Source organism: Callospermophilus lateralis, chromosome 3 (assembly GCF_048772815.1).
Source record: "Callospermophilus lateralis isolate mCalLat2 chromosome 3, mCalLat2.hap1, whole genome shotgun sequence".
In the NCBI taxonomy this organism is placed as follows: domain Eukaryota; kingdom Metazoa; phylum Chordata; class Mammalia; order Rodentia; family Sciuridae; genus Callospermophilus; species Callospermophilus lateralis.
The window spans coordinates 106,858,277-106,884,654 of record NC_135307.1 but is presented as its reverse complement, the minus strand read 5'-3'; the positions used below and the strand labels follow the sequence as shown (position 1 = coordinate 106,884,654).

At 40.7% G+C, this 26,378-nt stretch overlaps 1 protein-coding gene across 4 annotated transcripts in view; it reads right to left on the bottom strand.

Annotated features, from left to right (window-relative positions):
- The window catches only part of Tln2 (talin 2), a 394,566-nt gene that overhangs the window by 79,446 nt on the left and 288,742 nt on the right, over positions 1 to 26,378 (bottom strand). For all 4 annotated transcript variants that reach the window (XM_076850883.2, XM_076850885.2, XM_076850886.2 and 1 more), the window contains 9 exons: positions 23,753 to 23,881; positions 21,446 to 21,548; positions 14,695 to 14,903; positions 13,561 to 13,680; positions 12,398 to 12,595; positions 11,152 to 11,291; positions 4,300 to 4,393; positions 1,947 to 2,036; positions 3 to 125 (listed from right to left, as the gene is read on the bottom strand). In XM_076850883.2, coding sequence (XP_076706998.2) covers positions 3 to 125; positions 1,947 to 2,036; positions 4,300 to 4,393; positions 11,152 to 11,291; positions 12,398 to 12,595; positions 13,561 to 13,680; positions 14,695 to 14,903; positions 21,446 to 21,548; positions 23,753 to 23,881 — 1,206 coding nt within the window. The remainder of the gene's footprint in view (positions 1 to 2; positions 126 to 1,946; positions 2,037 to 4,299; positions 4,394 to 11,151; positions 11,292 to 12,397; positions 12,596 to 13,560; positions 13,681 to 14,694; positions 14,904 to 21,445; positions 21,549 to 23,752; positions 23,882 to 26,378) is intronic.

Sequence of the window (26,378 nt, the reverse complement as noted above, 5' to 3'; positions counted from 1 at the left end):
ACCTGAGCTGCAGCCTCTGTCAGCCCACAGAGCGCCTTGGATGCAATCCCCACACACTCCCCAAAGGCAGGGAGGTCCCCTGTCTTGGCATTCTGTGAAATTCCTGCCATTGACTCTCCCAAAACCTATAAAACAACCAGAGATATTCTGTGCTGAGCACTGTTTCAGATGCAGGGACACAGAAAGCTACACTTGCAAATTAAACATTCAAGGTCACTTAATTTATAATATTTTCCATTCCCCATTACTTGCATTAGGAAGTAATTCAGGAGAATTATACTATTTCTGTTCCATAAAGAGAAATAAATAATGAAAGTATGAATCTTTCATCTAAAAGCTATGTAGACACATCAAGAGATACAGTTAATACACACAGACATGAAAGTATAATCTATACATGGCATCCCATGGGTAAATAGCCCAATTTAAGAACTATTAGTTCCCAGAATACGAAAATCACATCCATCGAGCTGTAGTTGAAGTCCTACTCAGAAAGTAGAAGATGTACCCTTCTGGGAATCATCCATTTACTTATTGACAGTCAAATTTAAGTAGATATTTGTTAAAGATGTTTCCTAAATATTTTAAGTATTTTTGCCTTATTTTGAAAATCCCTGGCGTATTCTTTTTTCAGTCCTCAAAAAAGTTGAAAAGAACTCAGAATCCAACCCAGAGCAGTCAAATACCATGTATGAGGTCACATGGGTAGAGGGAGGTCATCTACACTAAATCTTCTGCTCTGTCTTCTATGGGCCTTGTCATGTACCAAGAGGACAGGGGTGCTTCCCAGGACCACAGACAAGGGTATGGAAGGACATTCACTCTTTGGAGACTATGGTTATCACCAAGTCTAAAACCCAACGCAGAGCTCTTTCATTTTCCAATCAGTCATCTTAGATAGGTAAATGAAATAAATTCCCTAAAAGTGCTTAGCTTACATGAGGACTTGCAAATCCAAGAAGTTAGAGAGTATTTTTGTTTCCCTCCTCCCTCTTAACACTGCATTCTTCATTTCTTTGGATCTGAGCATGTAAAACACATGCATCCTCCCCTTAGACAACCCATGATTCCACAAAAGATGTAGGACAGAGGAAATTCTAGTCTAAGACTAACACAAACAAAATCTTCCAGACATTACCTATACAGATATCTCCACAAGCTAATGTGGAAGATCATGTACCATGTTACAAAGCCAGGTGGCAACAGCCTGACAGTCATTCATCTCATTTGCATTTCATGGTCACCTTCTGATTTTGACTTGTTCTCAAAAGACACTGATATAATAATCACAGATCAGTATTTCTCACAGTTTTATATTTTTTTCCATAATGGTTCCCCTAAGGAGTCTTTTTAGACTTCTTTTCCTAATCACCACCTTAATAAAATTTTGTTGAGTAGGATTAATGTGGCAAAAGCCCATAAGCCATGACATTATATTCTTCTAACACTTCCCCACTCCTTGCCAAAAAACAAGAACATTTCATTCCCTTGAGAATGCACACCATGGTTGGATGGCAAAAAGAATACTCAAAAGGATCTCATGTAGGCCAAAGTGCCATAGGACTTCCTATAGTAGTGAAGTCCTAGGAGTAGGTCACACATGATTTGATTCACAGTGACACCCATACCATCTGTGATATGATAGAAGCAGTGGTTCTTAAAGTATGGTTCCTGGACCAGCAGACAGGACCTGGGAGCTTCTTAGAAATGCAGAATCTCAACTCCATTTCAGATCTACTGAATAGGAAACTTGGGAGTGGGGCTAGCAATTGGTGTTTAGCAAACCCTTTAAGTGATTCTAATGCATGCTAAGGTTTGAGAAGCCCCTGAGCACCGGGCTCCACAGTAAGGCTTCTCCATACATGCAGCCATATAGTGGCCACGGGCAGATCCACCCCCACCGAGGAGCAGTGTGAACTTCTGGACTGTGGCACAGACAGGCTTACCTTGGAATTTTCCATCACACTCTCAATGCAGTCAAAGTAAGAGAGGTCACTAACGGGTTCATTGGGATTGTCCAACATCCCCTTGACAGTCTAGAAAGGAGAGCACAACTTAAAAAGTGAGCGAGAGGCATACAACAGGAAAGATTGAATGGGGTGCATGCCTGTAATCTCAGTGACTCAGGAAGCTGGGGCAGAAGCATTGTAAGTTTGAAGCCAGCCTTAGCAATTTAGTGAAGCCCTCAGCAACTTCGAGAGATCCTGTCAAAAAATAAAAAGGGCTAAAAAATTGAACCCTGTGGTAAAGGTCACTGGGTTCAATTTCCAGTGCCCATCCTCCTCCAAAAAAAAAAAAAAAAAAAAAGATTCAACATAAAATGCCAACTATCAACTTCCCCTCTCTGTACAGGATTCCAGTCACAAGTGCTCATTCACTTAGATTCTTAAGAGGAACTGAGATCCTGATATCATGACTTTAGATTTCCTGCAACACAAGACTGACTGGGGTTGGAGGAGTCTCAGGATAGATTTGCCAGAACTGAGAATCTCTTGTTTCAGTTTTGTTGAGGAAGCAGAGATTTAAAAAATAAATAAATAAATTTAGACATTAATGCAAGGCAACATATTCATGGTCAATGAACATAACTTCTCTGCTGGAAAACTCTAAGGAGTTTAGATTCCAAGGACTCACTGATTCACTTCTTCATCGCTAATAAGAATCCCCCATATTTGGATTCTGGAACCTTTCAGTGAGGGGCATGAAAAAGAAGCTAATTCCCCAAAGCTGCCTGTTGGGATGGTTCATTTGTTTTGAGTTTTAAGAGAATAAAAAATGAGGTTGGGGGTGTACCTCAGTGGTTGAACACTTGCCTAGCACGTATGAGGCCCTGAGTTCGATCCCTAGCACCACATAAAACTAAATAAACGAAACAAAGGTATTGTATCCATTGACAACCAAAAATATTAAAAAAAAAAAAAAAGAAAAAGAAATAAGAAAAAAAATGTCCACAGTTATTTCAGTCCCCATCAGGGAAATAGGTATGGGCCTGCTTCTCTGTCTCTCAAATCATGAAAAACATCACGAGCCTTCTTGGTGTAATGGCCTTGGATCATGGTTTGTGAGGTACTCTTCCAGGGGAGGAGGGTTCGGGGAGGAGGGCCTGGGAACGCACCTATTCAATCTCCTTCCCTCTGATAGTAGGACCAAGCAGCCAACAAAATGACAATGGCACCTGAGTTCCGATGGGTGGGGAGTAATGGGAAAGGCTGAGCTGTTCAGTGAGAGATGCCAGGGGAAAAATGCAGTGGAAAGGAGACGCTCCTCTCACTGAAGAATCTCTTCTTGCTCCTTGGTTAATCAGAATTGTTTTAGTACTAGAAATCTTGAAATAGTAATAATTTTGGCAACCAGGATACTGTAGTAACACAGAGTATACCTAGGCCAATGGAGTTCATTTAGATCAACAGTCCACACATCATGCATATTTGCAAAAGTGACCAGAGCAGAACAAGACAGCGATTCAATCCATGTAAGGAATATTCCCAACTGCTTTCAGAATGCTTCAGTCTTGTGATAACAATCCCCTTCTCATTTCCAGCTGTGCACAATGGCCTATTGCCATAAACAGGCAGGGCCTCAATTAAATGCTTCAGAAGCTTCCACAGTTATTTCCACCATGCCAGACCCATGTGAATCATCCAGAAAACTAAAGGAGCACTGGGTGTAACCAATCTATCTCTTGAGATAACCAGGAGGACCTGCATTGGTGAGGTCTGCTCTGCCTATAAAGGGAAACATTGATGTATGTTTATCCACATACATTCTATAAGCACACATGGATTTTTTTATTATAAATACACCATACAACTGTATTTTGGGCCACTAGGAGCCCCATAGCCTGACTGTGTAGTGGTGTTATTCCTGGTCTCATCCATGTGCCCCTACGTGTTACAGAATAAATCATACAGGGAAATCATTTTATTGAAAGTGACACCAATTCCAGCCTCTCTTTCTTCCCTAATTGTCCCAGAATAATCTCTCCAGTATTTTTTAGGCAAAGATTGATCATCTGCAGACCATGGTCAATACCACAGGGCTCTTCTGTGTGAAATGAATCCTTTAATAAAATAAATATTAGCCTAGTAGAAAAAGGGGAGCACTGATGATAATCCTATCAAATCTAATTTCTTTTTAGTTCCTTTGGACCTGGATGGGAACTTTGGCTTCAATTGTCTTCCAGGAAAGACAGAAGGCAAGGACAAAGGAGGAAAACACCTCACCATGTAGGGAAGAAGAGAGACACCAGTCCCCTGTGCACATACACTCTTCCATCCTTAGGGCCCTTCAGGGACTTACCTCAAGCTCCCGAAGGGCGTTATCACACTCCTTCTGCCCGGGGGCTTGCTGGGTGCACAGGGTGATGAGCTGATTGATGCTCTCTGTCACAGCTCTGAAATAGGGAAAGAAAAAGAATTTTATATAAAAATGTCTTCAATAATTTCCCCAACAAAGTTTGGCAGGCTTAGCAGAGATAAAATTAACTTTCTATTTAGGCTAGGGTCTTCATGAGTCCACTCCCCCAGGCTCCCTATGACCCAAGAAAAATAACACTCACTGAAAATAAAATGAGACTCCTTACCTTGCTTCTGATTATTCATTTGATTTAACTTTAAGGGCTACCAATAGTTCTTAAAAAGAAATTAGGACTACCTTTGGATATATTCATAAGAAAAAATTCACAACAAAGATGCAAAGAGATCATATTAACACACTGTTCAAGATCTTTCATTAGCTGTCTATAGTAATGAAAGGCTGAGTGAGGCTGTTTTGGGTAGCCCTTGTATATTTATACATTTTTAAATATAGGCAGCAAAAAAAATGTGCCTATGATTTCTAACATTTCTACTTTCCAATAAATTCTGTATGAATTACTAATTCCTAGCAGATTTCCAAAAATTATTCTATAAAATAGTGATTTCCTTTATTAACATGAGACTCTTAAAGACTCTTACATGATTTTACATGTATTTCTATTCCTAGAATTTAAGATTCTACTGGATGTTTTGCTACATTGACAAAGAAACATTCCCGTTCCCCCCACCCCACCCCCAACATGCCCTACTTAACTTGTCCTAGGTAACAGCATGGATAATTCAGAAAGTCACAGTTCAGTAAGTTGATTTCTTTATGAGATGTGAGACGCAGGTTGAGTATTTTTTGCTGTTCTTTGGCATATGAACGCCAATTGTTCTAGTACCACTGATAAAATAATCCTTTCTCTATTGAATTGCTTTTGCAACTCCAATGACAATCAATTGACCATCATTGAGTGGCTCTACTTCTGGACTCTACAGTGTTCCACTGACTGATGTATTTTTCACCAATACCACAGTCTTGATTACTCTAGCTCTGTATTCTAAGTCTTAAAACTGAAAAGAAGTGATAAATGCTTGAGGAGATAAAAAATGCTTATCATACTATGTGCGTGTGTGCGCGCGCCCGTGTGTGTGTGTGTGTGTGTGTGTGTGTGTGTGTGTGTGTATGATAATTATCATTCTATACCCCATAAATATATATAAATATTATGTATTGCTTAAAAAATAGAATATCCTTGTGTTTTATACATGAAAAATCTGAGAATTGAGCTAACTGAGCTAACTGCCTAATGGGGTGCTAAAATAAGGTGTAGGATCAAGATTTAAACTCATGCCTGCCTGTCTGACTCCAAACTATCTTTTTCTGCAGGGCCATAATGGCCCATACTTTAGGCAGAGCCTAGAATTCTATTCATATTTCCTAAGCACTACAGCTAAAGGGCATCTTAAAACAAACAAAATCACATATTGTAGTTAATCACCAACATTGTCTAATATAAAAGACGCCTCATTTTATTAGTTAAATCAGCTTTGCAGCTTGCCACAGAATATCAAATTAGATGGAAAATGATGTTACCAACATACAAAGGCAATCAGTTTAATTATTTGATGAGATACTTCTTTTAATTCTAAATTTAGCTAGGGCGATGGAAAGAAGAAAAACATTCTTGAACTCAAGAAAGAATCCTCAAATAGCTTCTCTAAGAACGACATGGGTAATTTGTTTACGGGGGGAAATTGCTTTAATTAGAGCATCACAGGGAGGCACTATGCTCTCCATCTTGCAAAGTAGAATGACAGACAGCTAGACAATCCCTGTTCCAATAATCCTGATGGGCGCAGTCCATGATGCATGCATTGAAGTATCCCTCAGAGTCCAGTGCCATGTCTTGTGTGGTGGCTGAGACCCACCTTGCGGTGGGAGACAGGCTGGCAAAGTCAACATACCAGGTGGAGAATGCTCTCAACATAATGGCAGATCATTTGGAGAATATGTCCACATATCACAGAAGCTTTCCATTCCATTTCCTTCTTCCTGAAAGTGTTGCCTGTTTATCTGTTCTTTTTTTTTTTTTAACACCTAATTTCTGTATAAAGGTTTTTCCATTTAAAAACTAAGTATTTACCATTGTTGAATGCAGAGGATACACAGCTGTGGAAAAACTACTGACTTTCCTATTCTTTTAACTTTTTTTTGTAGATATGAAAAATTTTCAAGTAAAAATTTGGCATTAAAAAAGTAAAACCAACAGACTTAATGGTTTGTGGTTAAATAATTCATAAAATGTCAGAGCAGCATCACATGTCTAAATGAGTCTCCTGGGTAAATGATCCATGCCCAAAGAGCATTATTTAGGTAAGCATTATTTAATCCCCACAACTCATTTTAGAGTCTGGATACATTGCTAAATAATAAACTAAGTGGTCCAGAGGCAAATGGCTATGTATGCTTGACAATGAAAAATAATATTTTTATGTTTGAAACAATTGTAGCTATTTGTACAAACAAAGGAACAGCTAATATAATTTTGTAATGTTATTTTTTTAAATTTCAATAAATCTCAAGAAATTATAAATTGATCAGTTTACATTATAAAAAAAAATCACCAAAATTAGCATGAATCTACATAGATCTGATCTTTTTTCCCCCATAACTTTTTGAAATGCTCATAAATTTTTAAAATGCTCTGGGTTTATTTTTTAAAAATACAAAAAAAAGTTAGATGATCATAATTTCACAGTCTACAGGTATCATTTTCTTATATTTAAGTCTATCAAAATAAAGATTCTTTATCTTAAAAAAATCAGGATCTGCCACCTCAGAGGTTAAAAAGGGCCCTCTTTTAGAAATCATTTAGTGCCCAGAGATACTGAATTGATTCAACTGAAGTTTGAGAGCTCTGGCTGGAAATTTTAAATAAAGAAATGAGTGAGGGGCTGATGAGTTGAGGCCCTGGGTTCGATCCTCAGCAACACATAAAAAGAAATAAGAAAAATTAAGTTATTGTGTCCTACTACAACTAAAAGATAAGTATATTTAAAAAAAAAGAAAAAGAAATGAGTGAGAGAAGAAAATCAACAAAGTTGAGCTTCTGATCATCTATGAAGCACAAATCACCCGATAAGAGGCCTAGAGGGAATAAAGCAGCCTAAGACAGCTCCCTTCCTCCAGGAAGGAGGTGCTTAGGAGAGAGAAAGGAGCCCATCATATCCACCCATAAGTATTCCCAGGGTCCTGTTATGCCCCAGGCATGGAGAGTAAAGACAAATAATACAGTTTAAAGCTCCCCAAGACAACAAGGTGCTTGCAATCTAGTTGAAGAGGCAAGACAATGCAAAAGAAGAGACACAAAAAGTTGAGCTCAGGAAAGCAGTGATCAGGGCATGGCACGAGACAGGCCATGGTGGACCTGCTGAAAGAGAGGACAGATAAATGTGGGAATCCACGAGGAACATGGAAGAAAATGAAACTCAACTGTGGGGCAAGGGTTCTGCATGGAAGGAAGTGCTCAACGTACACTGCAGCAATTGGGAAAGTAGAGGTGAATGTGATTCTGATTTGGAAAAAGGAAAGAGGACTTTCTAGATGAAACCAACAGAGAGCAAGAGCCCTATTTCTATTTTTTCTTTTTATATAGCAGAGGCCCTCCTCCCCTTCATGCTGCTTGCTGGATTCTCCTTTTTCATTGTCTCTGGAGACAGGAGGAAGCCTGCCTAGTAGAAACCTCAGACAAAGGTAGCCAGGGAGTAGGAGCTGTCTGGGAGCTCCTGGGAGACCCTCAGAGGACAGGATAACAGCGAAAGCCCCCTGGGTTTCAAGGCAGCTTCACGCATTGAGGCATCTCATCTCTGGAGTTCCTCTGGCCATTATGATGGTTATGGTCTATGTCTGGCTGCTGGGAAGGGGCTCAGAATAGATATGCCCTCCTTTGCCTAGGTGCATGCTAGTTGGGGAAAAGGCTACTGAATGACTGACAAAAGGTCTTCAGCTTCATCCAATTTGTCAGAAAAGAGCCAGGGCCCACCAGCAAGAAAGGAAGATGATCAAGTCAGAAAAGGAATTTCTCTTCATTAGCCAAGGGAGGAGGATCCTTAAATATTCCTAGGCTTAGAAGCAGAATTCAAAGCCCAGGAAAAAACACATACTCTACCTTTTCTCCAGAAGCCAATGTCATTTTTTTTTTTTTTCCCTGAGAAGAGGAAAGACTGCAGAGACCCAGAAAGCAAGAGGTTACAGACTGCTGATCCAGCAGTAGGACCAGGCAGAGCTGGGGACATGCATGTAAGAGACCAGTAGGGCTTGGCTGTCTCAAGAACAAGGAGGGCAGTGGAACTGAGATTAAAGACAATGAAATCAGGTTCCTGCTGCTCAACTTCCTGAACACTTATGGGAGGCATGGAGGAAATGTGGGGGCTCCTTCTACATCTTGCCCTAACTTCACTATGGCCACATCCCTGTCATGCTCACAGTGTGTACCTAGCACTGGGCTTGGCCCCAGTCAGTCCTGTGATAACCACCTGTGTCATTAACCTGTGAAAGAATAAAAGCATGAATGAATGAATCTTGTCTTAGCCGAACACTGTACCCCAACAAGAGCTTGCTTGACCCACTGGACCAGGCTGAAGTTTCCCACTAGGAGACCACCCAGGGAGCAGAAGCTTGCCAAAATGTGCCAAGAAATCAAGGAGAATGTGCCAGTATCTTGTTGCAACACTTGCGTCCCAGACAACTGTTTTCACATGAACAGTCTTAAGTAGCTACCTGGCTATAAAACCCTCAGGGTAGGAACTCTCTGCCAGCAGCTGAAAGTTAGGACGGGGGACAGAAAGTTTTAAAATATTTTTGTAGTTGTAGTTGGACACAATACTTTTACTCTTCTTATTATTATTTTTTAATCTTTATGTGGTGCTTAGGATTGAACCCAGCACCTTGCATGTGCTAAGTGAGCGCTCTGCTGCTAAGCCACAGCATCAGCCTCAGGACAGAAAGTTTTTAACCTATTTCTAGGCTCTGTCCTCAGTGCCACCACCAGGGAGGGGGTCTGCAGACACCCAGAACTATATTCCAGCAACATTCTTTCAGGGTTTGTTTGCCTTCTTATCTGGACTTTAGAGGCCAATTTATATTTTTCCCTTCTTTCCACAATTTAAGAGAGCGAACAACATGTTCCAAGTTGGAAATTATAATTTGGAAATGATGCAAAAAATTGAAGATAATGAAAAACATCTGAGTTCAGATACCTGGAAATATCAGTTGCCTTATCCAAAGGCTCTTTGTAGGAGAAAAGAAGTGATCAAGAGAGGGTTTTATATCAGAAACAACTGCTCTGCAAATTAGACATCACCCCCATCCTTGCCTCTCCCCACTGTCAAGGGAGGGCACTTGTTTATCAGAACAATCACAAAGCATGAGAAAGAGGTGGGGAGATGTGAAGATAATTTTCCAAACCCCTAAAACTCTATTGTTTGCACTTAAAATGTATCTTCTGTGACTAAATGAAGAAACACAACAGCTTGCAAGGGAAGTGCTCTGACAGTTTGTAACAATATCTGTCTGTCTATCTATCTATGAATGAGTTTATACGTACATATACACACACATACACATACCTACAGGAACAAACAAACAAAAAGATGGAAGGAGAGACAGGACTTAACTATTAGTTTCATGAAAGCTGGAAAGAACTGAAGGATGATGTAGTTCACACTTCCATTTCACAGATGGAAAGTTTAGACAGGTTGAGCAACATGACTGAGGGAGGAGAGAACCAAAGCTTGGACTAGCATTCGGACGCCTTGAGTCAGACAATTTAAATGGTCACTGAGCTCCAAGGGTTCACACAAAGAAAAGGAAACAACAACAACAAATAAACAAAAAACTCCACAAAAACCAAACAAATGAAACAAAGCTGAAAAGAAAAAGCAAGCAGAACTGAAGCTAATCACTAATCTGCACATTTTGAAAAGATTTCCAATGATTACATCCCCCTCATAGCCTCTCATTTAATGCCTCACCACTCTCAGCTTTTCCATATAAAAAATGATGTCAAACAATGTTAAGAAAGCATCTGTACCACCCATGGTAAAATATCCTCCCCTCTGGGTTTGGGAAGAAGAATGTGGAATTGCTAATAAAAGATCGTCCTGGGCTGTCGCTGCTGTTGCTCTGCACGCTGGCATTCAATCACCAGTTATTGAACTGAAGTGGCACAGTGGTAGCCTGCGACCAGAAATTGTATTACTTACTTCCCTGGGTGAAAGCAACAGGAAAAGAGAACCCTGAAATATTCCCAGGCTCAGAGTCATGTTTTACTTCAGTTCAAAAGCTATTCTACCACTACTCATCCATCCTAAACTGGAGCCTTTCCACACAAGTCAAATTCAATCTAATATCCATTCCAGGAACATAGTATGTGTTGAATAAATGTCTGGTGAATGTTTTTTGAGCACTGCTCTCCTCTCTGTTTTTAGTATTTTCTGATTTCTTTTTCAATAAGCATCTATTACTTTCATCATCTGAAAAATCTATTTAAGCTTTCATGTTTGCAAGTTAATAGTGGCCTTAAATCTAAGCCAGTCCTTATTGGAAAGGCTGTATAAGGTGACAGAGGATTTCTTAGTGGGAAAAAATCATGGAGAGGAGCCAGTTTTACAAAAACAAAAACCAACCAAACAAAAAAACACCCCAGATTCTCCCATTACTCTTTACTTTACCTCCAATGACACAAAGATACCACCAATTCTTTGCAAAGTGGTAGGATGTTGGGCACATCTTCAAGATGCAGTGACATCATTTAAAAACATGTGAAAGCACAATTTGTCCCATTCTTACCTTGCAGCTGCAGCCAGCAGATTTTTTGCATTGGGTGCTCCTGGATCTACAGAGAGAGACTTGGCCGCTAACAGTAGCTTGCTGGATGCCATAGAAATATTCTTGAGGTTCCCTATCACTTGGATCTGGTCTTCTTTTGTCTGGAAGGTCAAAAGGAGTCAAAGTCATGAGGAAGTGTCCATTTCTCCTAGTAAGCATTCAGAGAGCTAGGAGCAGCATCCTCAGGCAGAGGCAAGTTATCTGTAGAGATCACATGAAGCCCAGTCTGCACATGACTAACACATTGAGATACTGACTAGTGTCTATCCTTCTTCAAACAGATGATTAGAGCAAGATTCATGCATCAGGGAAAGAAATCCATGCTTAAGTGGGTCAGCCAGGAGCTGTGCTTTCTCACAACTGGAGGCACTATAGCAGGGGGAGGAGAGAGCCAGCGAGCAGCACCAATGCACAGACGAGGCCACGATTCCAGCATCTTGCTCAACAATGCTGGAGTTGTCCAGTAGCTTGTACATCTCGGCCTGGCACAAATGAATAGCACTGTTTCAATGTTCAGAGCTGGCTGCAACCCAGAAGATCCTGATTCGGGAAAAGACCCATTTCTCACCTGCCTTGCCATGGAAGAAACAATACTTTGTGGATAACAGAGCAAAAAATAATGGGATAGCTCTTTTACGGAGTTTGCAAGAGCTTAGAAAAAATATCCCTGCAAGTTGATACCTGACTGGTCATGTTTTTGTGTTCTAAACAAGCGGTTTATCTGCTCATCTGAAGGAGGTAATTTTTCTTTGAGCATGTGAAGGTGGTACTTTTTAATCATTTGACACTCAGTATTACACTACAGTCCCTCCAAATAAGCCCACTAAACCTCAAATATGCGTGTGTGTCTGAGTGCATTGTGTGTGTGTATTTTGCTATATTATTCCACATTTGAAGAGCTATCATCATCTCAGTTAAACACTGTCCTCCTCCTACTCTTTCTTCAAATGGCATAAGTGAGAGGATGGGTTCTGCTGGAAATCGTGGGAAAAGTCATCCCTCATCACCAAGAGCTGCTCATACATAAGCTGAGACATCTTTGGGAATGCCATTCCTATGAGGTCACAGAACTTCCCAAGCAGCAAAAGGAATGTACCATGGCCTGTTTATAGGTTCCCTATGCTCATTTTCCCAGTCAGCCTCCAACATGGGAAGTTCAGAGCAGAGGCTCAGGTCAGCTCTGGACAGACAGTACTTCCACACCCACCTGTGCTTGACCAGCCATCTCAATGCCAGCATCTAGGAATTCGTCAAAATCATCACTGAACTTTCCGGAGGCTGCTGCCAGCTCTCCACTCTGGCCCCGGGTGGCGTGGACAACTTCCCCAGCAGATTGGTTCAGATCAGCTGCTGCCTGATTCAGTTCACTCTGGGCTTCCTGGAAAGGCTTTGTGCTCGGAGGTAGCTATGAGGACAGAAAGCACACCCCATAAGTATTACCTTGCTCGGTAGGGATAAAGGCAGGCATTGTGGAGGGAAGAAAGACTTCCCAGGGATGCATTTGAGACATCAAGACTGAAAGGCTTTGTATGGTCTGGGTCCAGGTGAGGTTTGCCTTTCAATACAACTACACTCATTCATCTATCTCCCTTTACAGAAAAGACTCAAGGCTATACATTGCAGATGGAAACCAGTAAGAACAGCCATCTGCAAGTGCTCATGCTCATCTAAGTGGCAGAGACGGGATTCACACCCAGGCAGCCTGACTCCAGGATCTGTTCTTGGAACCACCACCCTGTTTTGACTCTCTCAAGACGGAAATTCTCAGTCTAGCTTTTTAGAACTAAAAGAACAAATCACGTTTTTCCAAATTAATAGCCACCAATTTTGTTTTATTAGAGGTCTTTATTAATCTTTATTATTTTTTTTACAGAATACCAGTGTCATTTGAAGAACTATAACCATTAGTGAAAAGTTCCAGAAAGCTAGGCTAGACTCTATTACCACCAGCATACCTGCCTGTACACCGGCACAGGGAAGAAATAAAGATAAACACAACTTCTGCAAGCAGACTCACAAAGCAGGGATGGGAATGGTCCCTAAGTGAAAGTCCTTGGACCACCTGCTCTCCCAATGAATCCTGAACACGTGTGCACCTCCACTGCTTGCTCATCTCTATCTGACATGCCCTTATAAGAAGGGAGAGGACCATATACCCACTCTTCTGCCTCTTAACAGCAAAATGGACTTAAAGAGTAAACTTTAAAAGCTTCATCTAGGAACTTTGCTGGACAGGAAATGAACAGAAAAGCCAACTGTCAGGAGAAATGGTACCCCTTAAGGAAAGGTTAGTTACTCAAAGATTCCACAAAAGAAGACCCACTCACACCTAGAGGGGCCAAGTCTCCCTTCCCAGTCAGAACCTCTCACCGAATCCACAAGCAACTTCTTGCTGGACTCTCCAATGCTCTTCAAGGCCACATCCACATCCTTCTGCCCAGGTAGGCAATTCACACAGTTATTCAAGGAGTGAGAGACAGCTTTGGCCACCTGAATACATGAAGGGAGACAGACATCATAAGAAAGGTTTCAGTACAAACATTTTTGCACATTTCTTGGGAAATTGAGCAGTGAGAGTATGCAGAGCTGATACAGACATGGAAATTATCCACCAGCATCTGCCTGACACTGTTAAGTTACATCACCTCATCCACATCTGCTGTCCAAAAGCAAATTCCACCCCCTCACTAGGGTTAACATCCTGTGACAGGCACATCTTACCTGCTCCCCAAAGCCAGGCTGAATCATAGCTCCTGATTCAAACCTAGGTACCTTGTTTCAAGGGAAATGGAAATATATCCCCCTAGAGAACTCTGTTGAGGTCACTGAGGTGGAAGCAGGCCTTGAGTTCTTCTGGGTCACTGTCAGCCAGCCTATGGTTGATTTTTGCTCAGTGACCCTCTGGCGCGATTACCCCCAAATCTCACTATACCCAAGAGCAAGACTCTAAGATGAATGGAACTGCTTTTCATAGTATTGAAGTGATTTCTTATTTGCACTCTTGGGTACCCTCAGTTAAAAGGAAAGTTAGGGCTTCAGAGGTAGGCTCTGTCTTTTCTTTTAATCCAAAATATCTCCTTCCGAGCCCCATGTCTAGAATTTTACCTGGATGCCCCTAGTTACCTGGTTTCATCATGGGGTCAGAGAATCGCCCACAGGGGTGATAGGGAGTTATAGGTAGAAACTTTGAGTGGCTGGATTTTGTATATTTTCTTCACTTCCCAGGCTAGGAAGCATATGTTGGCCCAAAATAAATGTGTCTAAAGTCCTAAACCTCCTAGGACAGGGAGCAAAGATGCATACCCTCTATTGACTGAGAAGGGAGAAGAGCTCACATTTGACTAACAAGAGTATCATGTATGGGCCAGCATCGTTATGGCACCATGGAAGGCTCTCAAAACATCAGCTGAGTCAAAGCATTCACACCAGGAAAAATCATCCAGGAAACAGCCTGCCAACACATGCGTGATAAGGATGACCACGATTCCCAATTCTGAGCCTTACCTGAGCTAATCTCTGTTGACTCTCTGCATCTCCAGGTGCAATCAGGGCCTGCTTGGCTTCTTGAATGAGCATGGCAGAGCCCTCCATCACATCTCGGGCAGAATCTAGCATGGCATGGGCAGCAGAGGGGTCACTCGTAGAGGCAGCCACTCCCCGAGCAGCCTGGGCCAGCGTTTTCAGAGCTTGGGCTGTCTCTCTAGCAGCCACTCCTGGGGATACAAGCCCACCAGACTTTTTATTAGATTCCATCTAAATGTCACGCTTTTACTTTAGAATAGTCCTCTGGACCAGGGTCCCCTCTGCACTACAGCCCCGCCTAAGGGGAACTCTGTATTGACATTTGTAAAATTTGAATTGCTGTGCTTCTCAAATAAGTAAGAGATGCAGTAACAAATATAATACAAAGACAATTTCCTTCTGCTTTCCCTTGCTCCCACTGCCTTACACGTCCCTAGATCCAACACACCAAGGACATGAGGGCAATAGCACAGCTGGAGGTCCCTGGGTGTGTCCAGTCAGTTTGAAGAAGACTGTTTTAACTCACTTTTCTTCCCAGTTGCTTTTATTAGGATATAACCTACACACACATAATAAAGCAAACAAATCTATGTGAGCAGCTCTGTGAATCTGTACATATGGAAACATCCACTTATCCACCATTGCCGGTGCCATTCCCCAACAATGCCCTTCACACCAGAAGTAATCATCAACTTAAAATCTATTACCTTAGACTAGTTTTACCTGTCCTTAAACTTATGTAAACAAAACCACACAGTGTGCATCATTTGGGTCTGAATTCTTTCTCTTTCCATCATTTGGTGAGATTCACACATGTTGTTAGCAGTTTATTCTTGCTGGGTAATATGCCATTATTTGGACACATCAATACCTGTTTATCTGTTATTCTGCAAATGCACATTTGGGTTGTTTCTCACTTTGGGCCATTATGAATAAATCTTCAAGGAAAGTTTTTGTACATACATTCAGACACACACATAAAATTCTCTCTCTTGGACCTAAACATAGGAATTGATTTTCTATGTAACAGAACAAGTATAGATTTAACTTTAGAAGACACTACAAAACAATTTTACAAAATGATTTCACCATTATACCCTCCACCAGCAATGCACTGAAGTTGCAACTGCTCTACATCCTAGCCAATAGGATTTTTGGAATTTTAGTCACTTCGGTGCAAGTGTAATTGCATCTCAATGAAGTTTAAACTTTCATAACTTAATGAGTAATGAGAATCTTACTTTTTTAAACCTTTAATGGATATTTGGATATTTATTCATTTTTGTGAATCATCTGGTTATCTTTCAATCCATTTTGTAACATATGATGAGATTAGTGATGATTTTCTATGAATATAAACTAGTCCTTTAAAACTATTCCAGCACTTCATGCAGAATAAACATGAGTCTAACTACATGGTACTCATCCCTAGTACCAGGAAGAGCATGGATGTTGGGTGCTGGGGAATTAAAAAAAAAAAAAAGAATCTGAGAACTGTGGAACAGCCAACTCCAGAGCTCATCTCATTGACCCATTTCACAAATGAGGCCCAGCACTGACAGTGTCTTGTCCACAAGCTTACATTTTACAGGTAGCACCAGAGCTGAAATTGCACTTCCTCAGCTCCAGGTAAGAAAATCTTAAGAGTGCTCTTTAGAAGCGAGAACCGTGAAGGCTTCTTGTTAGAACATAAAAGACATGCATAAAAACCACAGAAACCAATGTCTCTTTAAGCTCTGAAATGACTATCTTCCTTCAGCAGGATCAGCTGGGTGGTCTCTAGATGCCCTTGAGCATGTCCTTTACCAGGGCTGCTTCAGCTGAGTCAGCAAGATGCCGAAGGTGGTCTTCACATTACTGAGGATGAAGCTCCACAATACAATAGATGATGTGCAAGTCCTCAGACCCATAAAACTAGACAGCTTAGCAACAATAGACTTGTTAATCTATAAATATTTTGTATGTAACACAGCTGGAATAGAACTCTATAATCTAATCAAGGCGGATTATAAAGCTGCCAATCTACTGTTCATCACATGACTTGTGAGATGGAAGGATTTAAAAATCAAGCCCAGAAGAGAAAACATGAAGGTAAGCAAAGGAGAAAAGCAAGCCAGTGGAAAGATCATCCACTTTATGTTTAAGCTTTTGGCTCAGGGTTGAAAGATGTCATTGCTCAAAAGAACACCAGATGTGGTTAAGCCCTCATTGTACTCTGCCTCTGTATTGATTTGCTGTGTGGTCTACACTGCTACCTTTTCCCATGGGTCTCAGTTTCCCACAGCTTTTAGGAGAGGCTAAGATCTTAGTACTGAGATCTTAGTACTGGCTTTTGAAAATTCTAGGTTGTGATTTCTAGACAAAAAGACCTGTCTTCCCATTTTTTATTTGGATTCTTGAATCCATTTCTATTCGAGTTGTATAGGAATTTAGAAGAATAAAACATTTGTCATATACATGTTTATGCAAAAGCCATTTTGTGGAAAATCTTTGAGACTCAATTTTTAAAAGGCAGAAACTGGAAAAGCTCAAGTTCAAAAATCTGTCCATCTCACTTATTTTCTGCTGGACTCAATGTGAAATCTCATACTTTTTTGAGGAATCAAATTTTCCAACTTCGCCATCAGAAAGATGAATTAAGGCCACAAGGACCAGAGAGCCCAGTGAACACCATGGTTGTACAGAACTTCGTTGATAGCCACATTCTTAATGGTAACCACTTCAGAGTCACATGTCCAAGCAAGCAACATGAAGCTGTTCTCAGTCAAGAGAATCACAACACAAGACCTGCAAGTGGGTAATTCTAAAGCAGATTTCCATTTCAAAAACCAAAATCCCTTGGAAACACAGATAAGTTTCATGGTATTATTGCCACCGGCATCTTAAATTATTCTCAATAGCAAAGTCTTAAGACATAACAAGTGTTACCAAATACAGCAGTATTCTTCGAAAAGATTGTTATTCTTTATCAGAATTCACGTGGCTTGTGTGTCAAGCAGCATTAGACCACAGAGAAGGCTCACAAAGTAAAAACCAGGTATGATATAAATCTCAAATCTGCTCCAAAGTATGTGCACCAGGTCCTATGTAACTGCATTCAGCCATGTAGAAATATCTTTTGAGTATTTTACTGGCCAAAGAAAAACACGCTTGCTTTCAAATGTAGCCACGTGGCAGTGAACATATGTCATCTGAATATTTCACAGGAATCAGTTGGGGACAAGGGAATTAAGATCCATTGAGACCTCCTTCATATTTGCTGTCTCTCTCTTTGCTTCTCACCTATTCGTCACCTTTGTAGAAACTGCCTTCAACAAGAGCTGTAACCTCCTTTCTCCTAAAGCAGATGCTTCTAAGTCCTCCTTTCCCATCACCTCTGGGCAGCAGCTACATCTCTGGCTCTGGAGATATCTCTCTCCCAGTTTCCTTGCCCTACCCATTGGGGCTATTCCCATTTCTTTCAAATATTTCTATTGCTCAGCTTTCTCTTTAACTGTAGCCTCCTCCAATCATGGACTGGAGTCTCTAAAACTGTGAGCCAAAATACACCTTTTCTCTATGTATGTTAATTACTTTAGGCATCTCCTTATAGTGATGGAAATTTGGCCAACACCACTGCAAAACACTACCACACTGTACCTGGACGAATGCAGCAGCCTGCTTGCTAGTCCCCCTGCCTCCATCTGTTTCTCTCTAATCTACTCCACACACAGAAGGAAGGGCAACCTATACAAAATGCAATCTGACCCACACCCACAGCTAAAAATCCTTCAGTATTTTCGCATGTTCTTTGTTGAAACTCCAAACTATTCACATTGGCTTATGATATCCTTTAGGAGCCAATCCTGGTCTAACTTTCCAGCTGTATCTTCTTACTCCTCACCTTCCTTCTGGCCTTTTTTGTTTAGCTTTCTCAGTTCCTTCACCCAACATTCATCTCTGCCTTTGAGACGTGCATGTAGCATCCACTTCCATGCCTGCCAAAACCAAATGGTGCTAATTCTAGGCTGTTTTTCAGACACCAAGGAGGCAGCTTGCCATCCTGGATGTTGTATCAGATGATGCAACTTGTAAAATAATCTTCTCTCCACTAAAAATGCATTTCGTCATCTACACAAAAGCTGCCAAGATTTTGGGAATATGTTTTTCAAACTTAAAATCTCCCATGTACCTTACATTTTGTACCAATTTATGCATACATTTTCCTCCCAGAATACTAAAAAGTCCTAAACAATCTTCAAACCCTGGTAGGTGTCAATTCTGCTCTGAAAATTTCCCTCATTAGGATAGAATCACTTCATTGCAGGTACTACATTATATCATAACTTCTTTTTTAAGTTCCTATTGTGCTTCTAGGACTTTGTAGTAGCAGAATAACTCCACAAATAACACTTCTTGCAAGAAATATCTGGGAACACTGAAAAACATGAAACATCTGTTTGAAGTCCCTGGAGCAATACCAGGGAGTTGAGATGAAGAGGGCCAAGAGCTCGAAAGGAAGCAAAAGCACAGAGAGGGGACTGCAATGTTCAGGGTTACTTCTCAAGGTATGAATCTAGAATTTATATGGAAACACTAACTTGAGGGAGCCCAACAAAGTTGGAGGACTTAACATTACCAGATGTGAAGACTTACAGTACGACTACAGTAATTCAGAAAGTGTGAATGAAAAATGGGCAGTTAAATGAGTGCAAAGAAATAGCAACACAAGCTGACCCACACATCTGTGGTCATTTTATAACACAGTGGCAGCAAAGACCGCTGTGGGCAGGGTTCTTTTCAATCAGTGGTGCTGGTTCAAATGAATATCTATGTGGAAAACAGTTACACTGGAACCCTATTGCCCAAAACAAAACTCAATTCCAGAAACATCATAGTTCTAAATATGACAGGAAAACAGAAGAGAAATTCTAGAATATGACAGAGGAAATATTTTTATGCTTCTTCACAAACAACAACATAAAATGCCAACTTAAAAAAATGGGGTTAAGTGAATCAGATGGAGAGAATGGGCATAAATGAAAGTTTTAAATCAGACACAAAAAAGTACTAACCATAAAGGAAAATAACTGTAATTGGACTATATTAGAAGAATTTTTGATCATCAAAAAACACATTTAAGAGAGTAAAAACAAGCTACAAATATGACAAGTGCCTATAAGTGACACAGAAGTCCCATAAGTAAGGAATAAGTAAGGAAAATAACCCATGTTTTAAAAAATGGGCAAAAGGTTTCATATATATTTCATAAAAAGTTCAGCAAACAGATGAAAAGATCTTCAGTCATATTATTCACAAGAGAAAGCAAATTAAAATTGTAATGTGATTCTATACTCATTAGAGTGGCTAAAACTAAAAGACTGACAATACAAAGTGGTGACAAGGATGGAGAACAATTGGAGTTTTCACCTACTGCTGAAAGGAATGTAGTGGATATATGGAGAGCCTCTGATCCAGCAGGGTCACTTCCAGGGATAACCTAGAAAATGCTCAGTTATGCTCACCAAATACACTAGAGTTATTTATAGCAGTGTTTCAGGAAACATCCCGAATTCCCATGAATAGCATAAAGCATATAGGAATATTTATACAATGAAATCTTACAGAAAGCAATAAAAATGAAAGGTACTACAGGCACCATGGACGAGTCTCACAAATACGATGCTGAGCAAAAGGAGCTAGATACAAAGGAATACATGTTATATGATTCTGTTTTTTCATAGTTCAAACAGCAAAATTTAATCTATGCTATTAGAGGTCAAGGGCCTTTGCCTCTGGGGAAGGAGAGGGGACACAGTGAGTGCTATCAGGGACAGGATGCAACCAAGATGCTGAAAACATTTCTCTCCTTGATCTTGGTGGTGACTTCTTGGGTACACTCTATTTGTAGTAACTCATATCACAGAGATAACTGCTTAGGACTTATGCTGTCAAATGCATGCATTATACTTCAGTAATAAAATAGATATTTTTTTAAAAGTCAAGCAGTTCTACTGTAAAATGAAAGCAATAATCTATAACCTAGTTCTCCCCACCTGATTCCCACTCAGAGTTACTCAGTTTTCTTTCAGTATTTCCTATTTTTAAAACAAGATGCTTATATTCAAACTTTTTTAAATTTCAGAGTTGTATAGATTGCCTACTATGTTAACATTTCCTTTCCATTTTTCTTATTGTTACACTATCTATTGCTTATACAGACTCCTATTTAAGAAATCTGCCTTTCAGAGTTACCTAGCATAGCCAATACTCAGCTCCTCTGCCCCACCCCAGTTTTGCAGCACAAATCTGCTCACTTCCTTTTGGCTTTTTCCCTTGGAGATCCTGAATTCATGTTCATTCTGGTTTGTCAGTTAGCACTCATCAGTCTTGCATCTTCCAAAATTTCACTTGCTTCTTATTTTTAGTTATCTCTTATTTCTCTATTTTTTTTTTTTTTTATTCTTCTACATTAGTGGAATTTCTGGAGTCAGAGATAGACCTAGAAGCTATAATCACGATTTGCCTGTAGTCTAGTAGGGGTGACCCACAGACAGTTTGGGAGTCATTTTATTAGTCTTTGAATGCTTAGTAACAAGTCTACTAGCAAGTATATGGATGGTAATTAAAAAATATTCTGTGAACTGCTGGAAAAAACAACATGTTTACTGCCAAATCTGGGAACTCCCTTTCTAGACCCCCCGAGGTGGTCTGTATGCAGCCACCTGGCATCATGAAGGGCCCAGAGCCTCACCTGTGTAGTGCTCGTTGCCTTGAGCTGCGCAGGTGAGGAGCTGGGCCATGGAGGAGCCCACTGCTTTCGAAGTGCTTCCCAGGTCCTGAGCACATTTTTCCAGCTATAAGAAAATCCGAGGAGGAGAGGACTTAGAGGAAAAAACATCTACTGAAGTCTCAGTATAATTTGCAGCAAGAATGCAAATCAATCCTAGAGCTTGGGCTCTTCCCACCCAGGATGCCCTGGTCCTATAGCAGCAGGAGGAACAGGGGAAAGAGCCCGGTTTTAGAACAAACTGGGATATACACCCCTGCTCCCTATTACTAGCTGTGTGAGACTGGGTAAGCTACTGAATGCCTCCAAGCCCCAGGAGCTTTTTTATGACCTTTTTTCTGAGGTCATAATATACCTAGCTGAGAAGGTCTTCAGAGAATGAACATAGGTTCTCAAATGGCAGCTATTAGCACTATGACTTTAGAAGCTAACTTAAAAAGTCTGCAACAAATCCTTAGGCATTAATTATGCCTTGGCAGGAAGTGGGCAGACATCCAGCTGCACCACCTTCCTGGCATGTGGGCCCATTAACATTGTTCAATTTGATCATTATACTTTAAGGAGTTCCAAGTGAAAGGAAATGCAAGAGAAATGGAGATTCGAAGTGGTAAATGAGATTAGAAAAATGGGCAGAGTGTTTGCTTCCCACGAACAGCATGTTATCTTGCTTTGTAAGCTGAATAAAAAAATTCAGAGGACCAAGTTGGTAAAGGCCTAGGGTATTGATAATTATTTGCTTAGTAACTGAGGACAATGTTTTGGAAGAGAATGTCTAGGTGCACTGTGAAAATTCAAAAAGGCATAAGACAATACATACAGATTTAACCGGGTAACATCTTTCCTGAGAGAGGCTGTGCCTTCAAATACAAATAGAGCCTGACCCATTGCAGCCAAAATATAACAGTGCACACATACTGTAGGTCACTTTCTTTAAAAAGTGCACAGTGTTTCTCACATTCTACTTGACCCTGTGCTTTATGTAAAGGTGAAAAACATGTTAGCCCCTCATGGGCTCTGTATCTATCATTAGCTGGGCGACTTGTTAAGTGACTTAACCTCTCTAAACCTGTGTTCCTTCATCTTTTCAATTAGGGGTCATTTGATTTAACAAGTATTTTCTGAGTGTTTCTGATGGGTCGGACATTGTTCTGTGGCTCATTAGGGGCTCCCAAAGTCCCTTTACATTCAAAAAGACTTCAGTTCATTCAAAGAGCAATAGTAGTTAAGAGCAGCTGCTCTTAGGGCTGGGATTTGGTTGAGTGGTAGAGTGTATGTCTAGCATGCACGGGGCCCTGGGTTCAATTCTCAGCCCTACAAACAACAACAAATAAACAAAAACATCATCGGCAAAGGTTTTAGAGTCCTGCAAATCTGGATTCAAACCTTGATTGTGTCTTTAATTGGCAGATCACTCTGGACAGAACAGTGACAATCTTTGTGACTATTTTCTCAGGTGGTAATGGGTTTAAGGAAATATTTATTGGGTTATTATCACAATAAATGAGATTTTGTGTGTGTGTGTGTAGAGTGTTTAACAGGTGCTTAATAAATGGTGGCATTTTATTAGCAATGTTCAGAAAAATATGGGAAAGTAGTCAGGATTGGTAAAATGAGAACTAGTAATTTTTAGCCAAGAAAACTCTGAACGTAAAGATCAGGAGGTATCGTAACATGATCCAATTAGCTATGTGGTGCCATCATTCCATTGGTGGCTTTCCTGTTTTAAAGTGCTTTGCAGTGGTCCAGCTCAGTGCCTTGCACTTTTTTTTTTTTTTCTTTTTTAAGTGACTGGTGATCATCTTTCCTGTGTTTACCATTATAATCCATTGCCACCTATTTAATGGATACCCAAGACTCAGAGGAGATGCTGTCCACTGCTAGTTGATAACACAGCTGGATCCAGAAGCCAATACTCCCAGTTCCAGATGTAGTCTCCTGGGCTGCATGGGACATTCTTTTCAGTAAAAGGCCACAGGATTAGACCACTGGGCTGAAACACTAGCATTTATCTCATTTATCAAAAAGAGGGGTAAATATTAATAAATGCCTGCTTATCCTCAGCCAAACCCTAGGAAAGCACACACACACACCCATCAAGAGAATCTCATACAGGGTGGATTTCTATCTTAATGCTGTTCTAAAGAAATGTGGCTAATCTAGGGCACTGCATTCAAAAATGCTTGAAATTCTGGGACACTAAAGTCAACTTTTAAAAAATGCCCCAACATGCCAAAGGCAGAGCCCACATTCCAGTTAGCTCGAATGGCTCACCGTTTCTCCTGGAAGTGGCTTCAACTGACTCTCCACGGCCGCCATCTTGGCATCCTGAAGCTCATTCTTTAGAGTTTGCACCGTGTTCAGAGCTGAATCAATTTCCATAGGACCACAGGCTTCATGGGCCTGTTAACAGAGGAAGGAATATGTATACATGATCTGATGTTGTAGTCCTCTGCAACACATGAAATGCTTTCCTGAAAATATCCAATGATTCTCTGAATCTAGCAGTCAGAGGTAAGGGTAGCAAATAATTCTTCAGAGAACAAAATCCTCCTCAGTTAACACTTTATTGTCCCTAAATAATCAATTATGTATGTCTTGTAACTGGATATACTTAAAGTTTCCTTGAAGCTATTTTATCCTCAGAGTTATAGAGGCCTTTATTTAGAGTGCCAAATTGTAGTGATAGGGTACTGTGCATAGTGTGTGTGAATGAACGAATGAGCAACCAAGCCACGACTCTGTATGAAACTCATTCTCTTTACAAATTTCTATATTTTAAATCATTATCTTCCATACTAAAGATTATAGAAGTTATTCCCCTTGGCTGTTTAAGAAAATTATTTCATTCTCTTAATCGTTTAGGACATTGGCTGCCAAATGCTGCAACTGCATGCCCCAACACACAGGTCATTATATACATACATGGTCATTGATCAGATCACAAAATACTGGTAAATCATAATTTCTCTCCTTTTTTTAGATAATAATAACAACAGTAATAGGAAATATTGATTAATTGATTTCTATGTGTCAATACTGTAAGGTGAGAAAACTGAGGAACACAGAAGTTAACAAACTTGTTGGGGTCACAAAATTAAGTTGATGACAGGGTCAGAATTTGAGTGCAGGCAGTCTGATTCCAGACCCTGCACTCTTGAACCTTATATTACATTATATCTATCTGTCTGTCTGTCTATCTCTGTGTCTTTCTGTACCCCGTGTCCCAGAGGACAATTTTACTCAAGGTCCCCCTTTGTAACTTGCGGCTCCTGAGCAGCTATTGAATGTTGGTGTGTGTCTAAGACCCACTGAGGAAACATATTAAAATGCAGAGGTTCAGGCTCTTCGGCCCAAGATTCTGGCTTGGTTGCTCAGGGGCAGCCTGCATTCTAAGAAGCACCCCCAGGTGATTCAATGTGGATTATCTAGAACCTTTCTGACAACACGGCTCAAAAAACTTTGTGTGTGTGTGTGTGTGTGTGTGTGTGTGTGTGTTGGTTGTATCCTAAAGCTCTGGACATTTTTCTTTTTCAATGTAGTGTGCTGCTCATATTAAGCATTCAAGTCAGCTTTAACCTTCTTCCCTTCCCAATTTATGAGGCTGCTTTTTTCTATAAAGGGATTGCTCCAATGAGGAAAAGTGAAATCATGTTTTAACTTCATGCTAAAATACCACATTGGAGCAGTAAAGAGATCCTTTGGTAACTAATAAGTTTTAGAGACTGAAATTTATTTAGTCCCAAATTCTGTTCTATTGAGACCCTTGTTGAGATATGAATGCTTCCATGTAGGATGAGAAAACCTTTTAGGGTAAAAAGGAGCAAAGCTGACTCCCCTTACCGCCCCACCCCCTGCCACCAAAGATTTTCTGCCTTAATAATTTGTTATTAAGTTCATAAGGTGATAACTAGAAGATATGACCATTTCTCACCACAGTTCGCCTCTGAAATGTCCCCCCAAAGACCCATGCGTTGAAAGTGTGGTTACCATCCCATGAAGCTTTAGGAGGTGGTCATGGTTTGGATATAAGGTGTCCCCCAAAAGCTCCTGTGTCAATGCAGGAGTACTCAGAGGTGAAACGACTGGCTTATGCGAGCTGTAACCTCAGCAGTCCATCCTCATTTGAACAGACTGGGCGGTAACTGTGGGCAGATGGGTCATGGCTGGGGCGTGCCCTGGAGCTTCCCTGTGGTCCCTTCCCCTCTCTCTGTGCTTCTTGGCCACCATGTCTAGAGGTGTGCTCCTCCACCACGATGTTCCGTCTCACATGGGGCCACAGCAATGGAGTCATTCCACCACGGACTCAATCTCTGAAACCATGGGTCAGAATAAACTTTTTCTCTTCAGGTTGTCCTTGTCAGGTATTTTGGCCACAGCGAAACAAAGCTAATACAGAGGTGGTGGAACTTTTAGGAAGAGGGGCTTAGTGGAAGGAAGTTAGATAGTGGGGTACATGCCTCTGAAGAGGATGTTGGGCTCTCAGTCCCTTCCTAGACACCCTGAGGCAAACAGTCCTCCTCTCCTATACACTCTTGCCATAACCTTTGGTGCTGCCACCGGCCTGAAGTGACAAGGTTCAGTAATTATGGACTGAAATGTCTGAAATTGAAACTGTGAGTCAAATAAGCCTTTCCCCTTTTAAAGTTGATTCTTTCAGGTATTTTGTCACAGTAGCAGAAAGATGACTAGGTACACTTATTTTGGCCCACAATACACCTGGCACCAAGACATTGATGACTACCAGTTTCCTGCAAGACTGAAAAACAGAGGAGGAGGAGGAAGCATGAGATTTAAAATGGTTCAACAAAAGTCACCTTTAACTGGAAGGTGATAACTAACTCTGGGAGACAGTTTAAATGTAGAGTATAAGCCAACCCATAGGGTATCTTTAATGCTC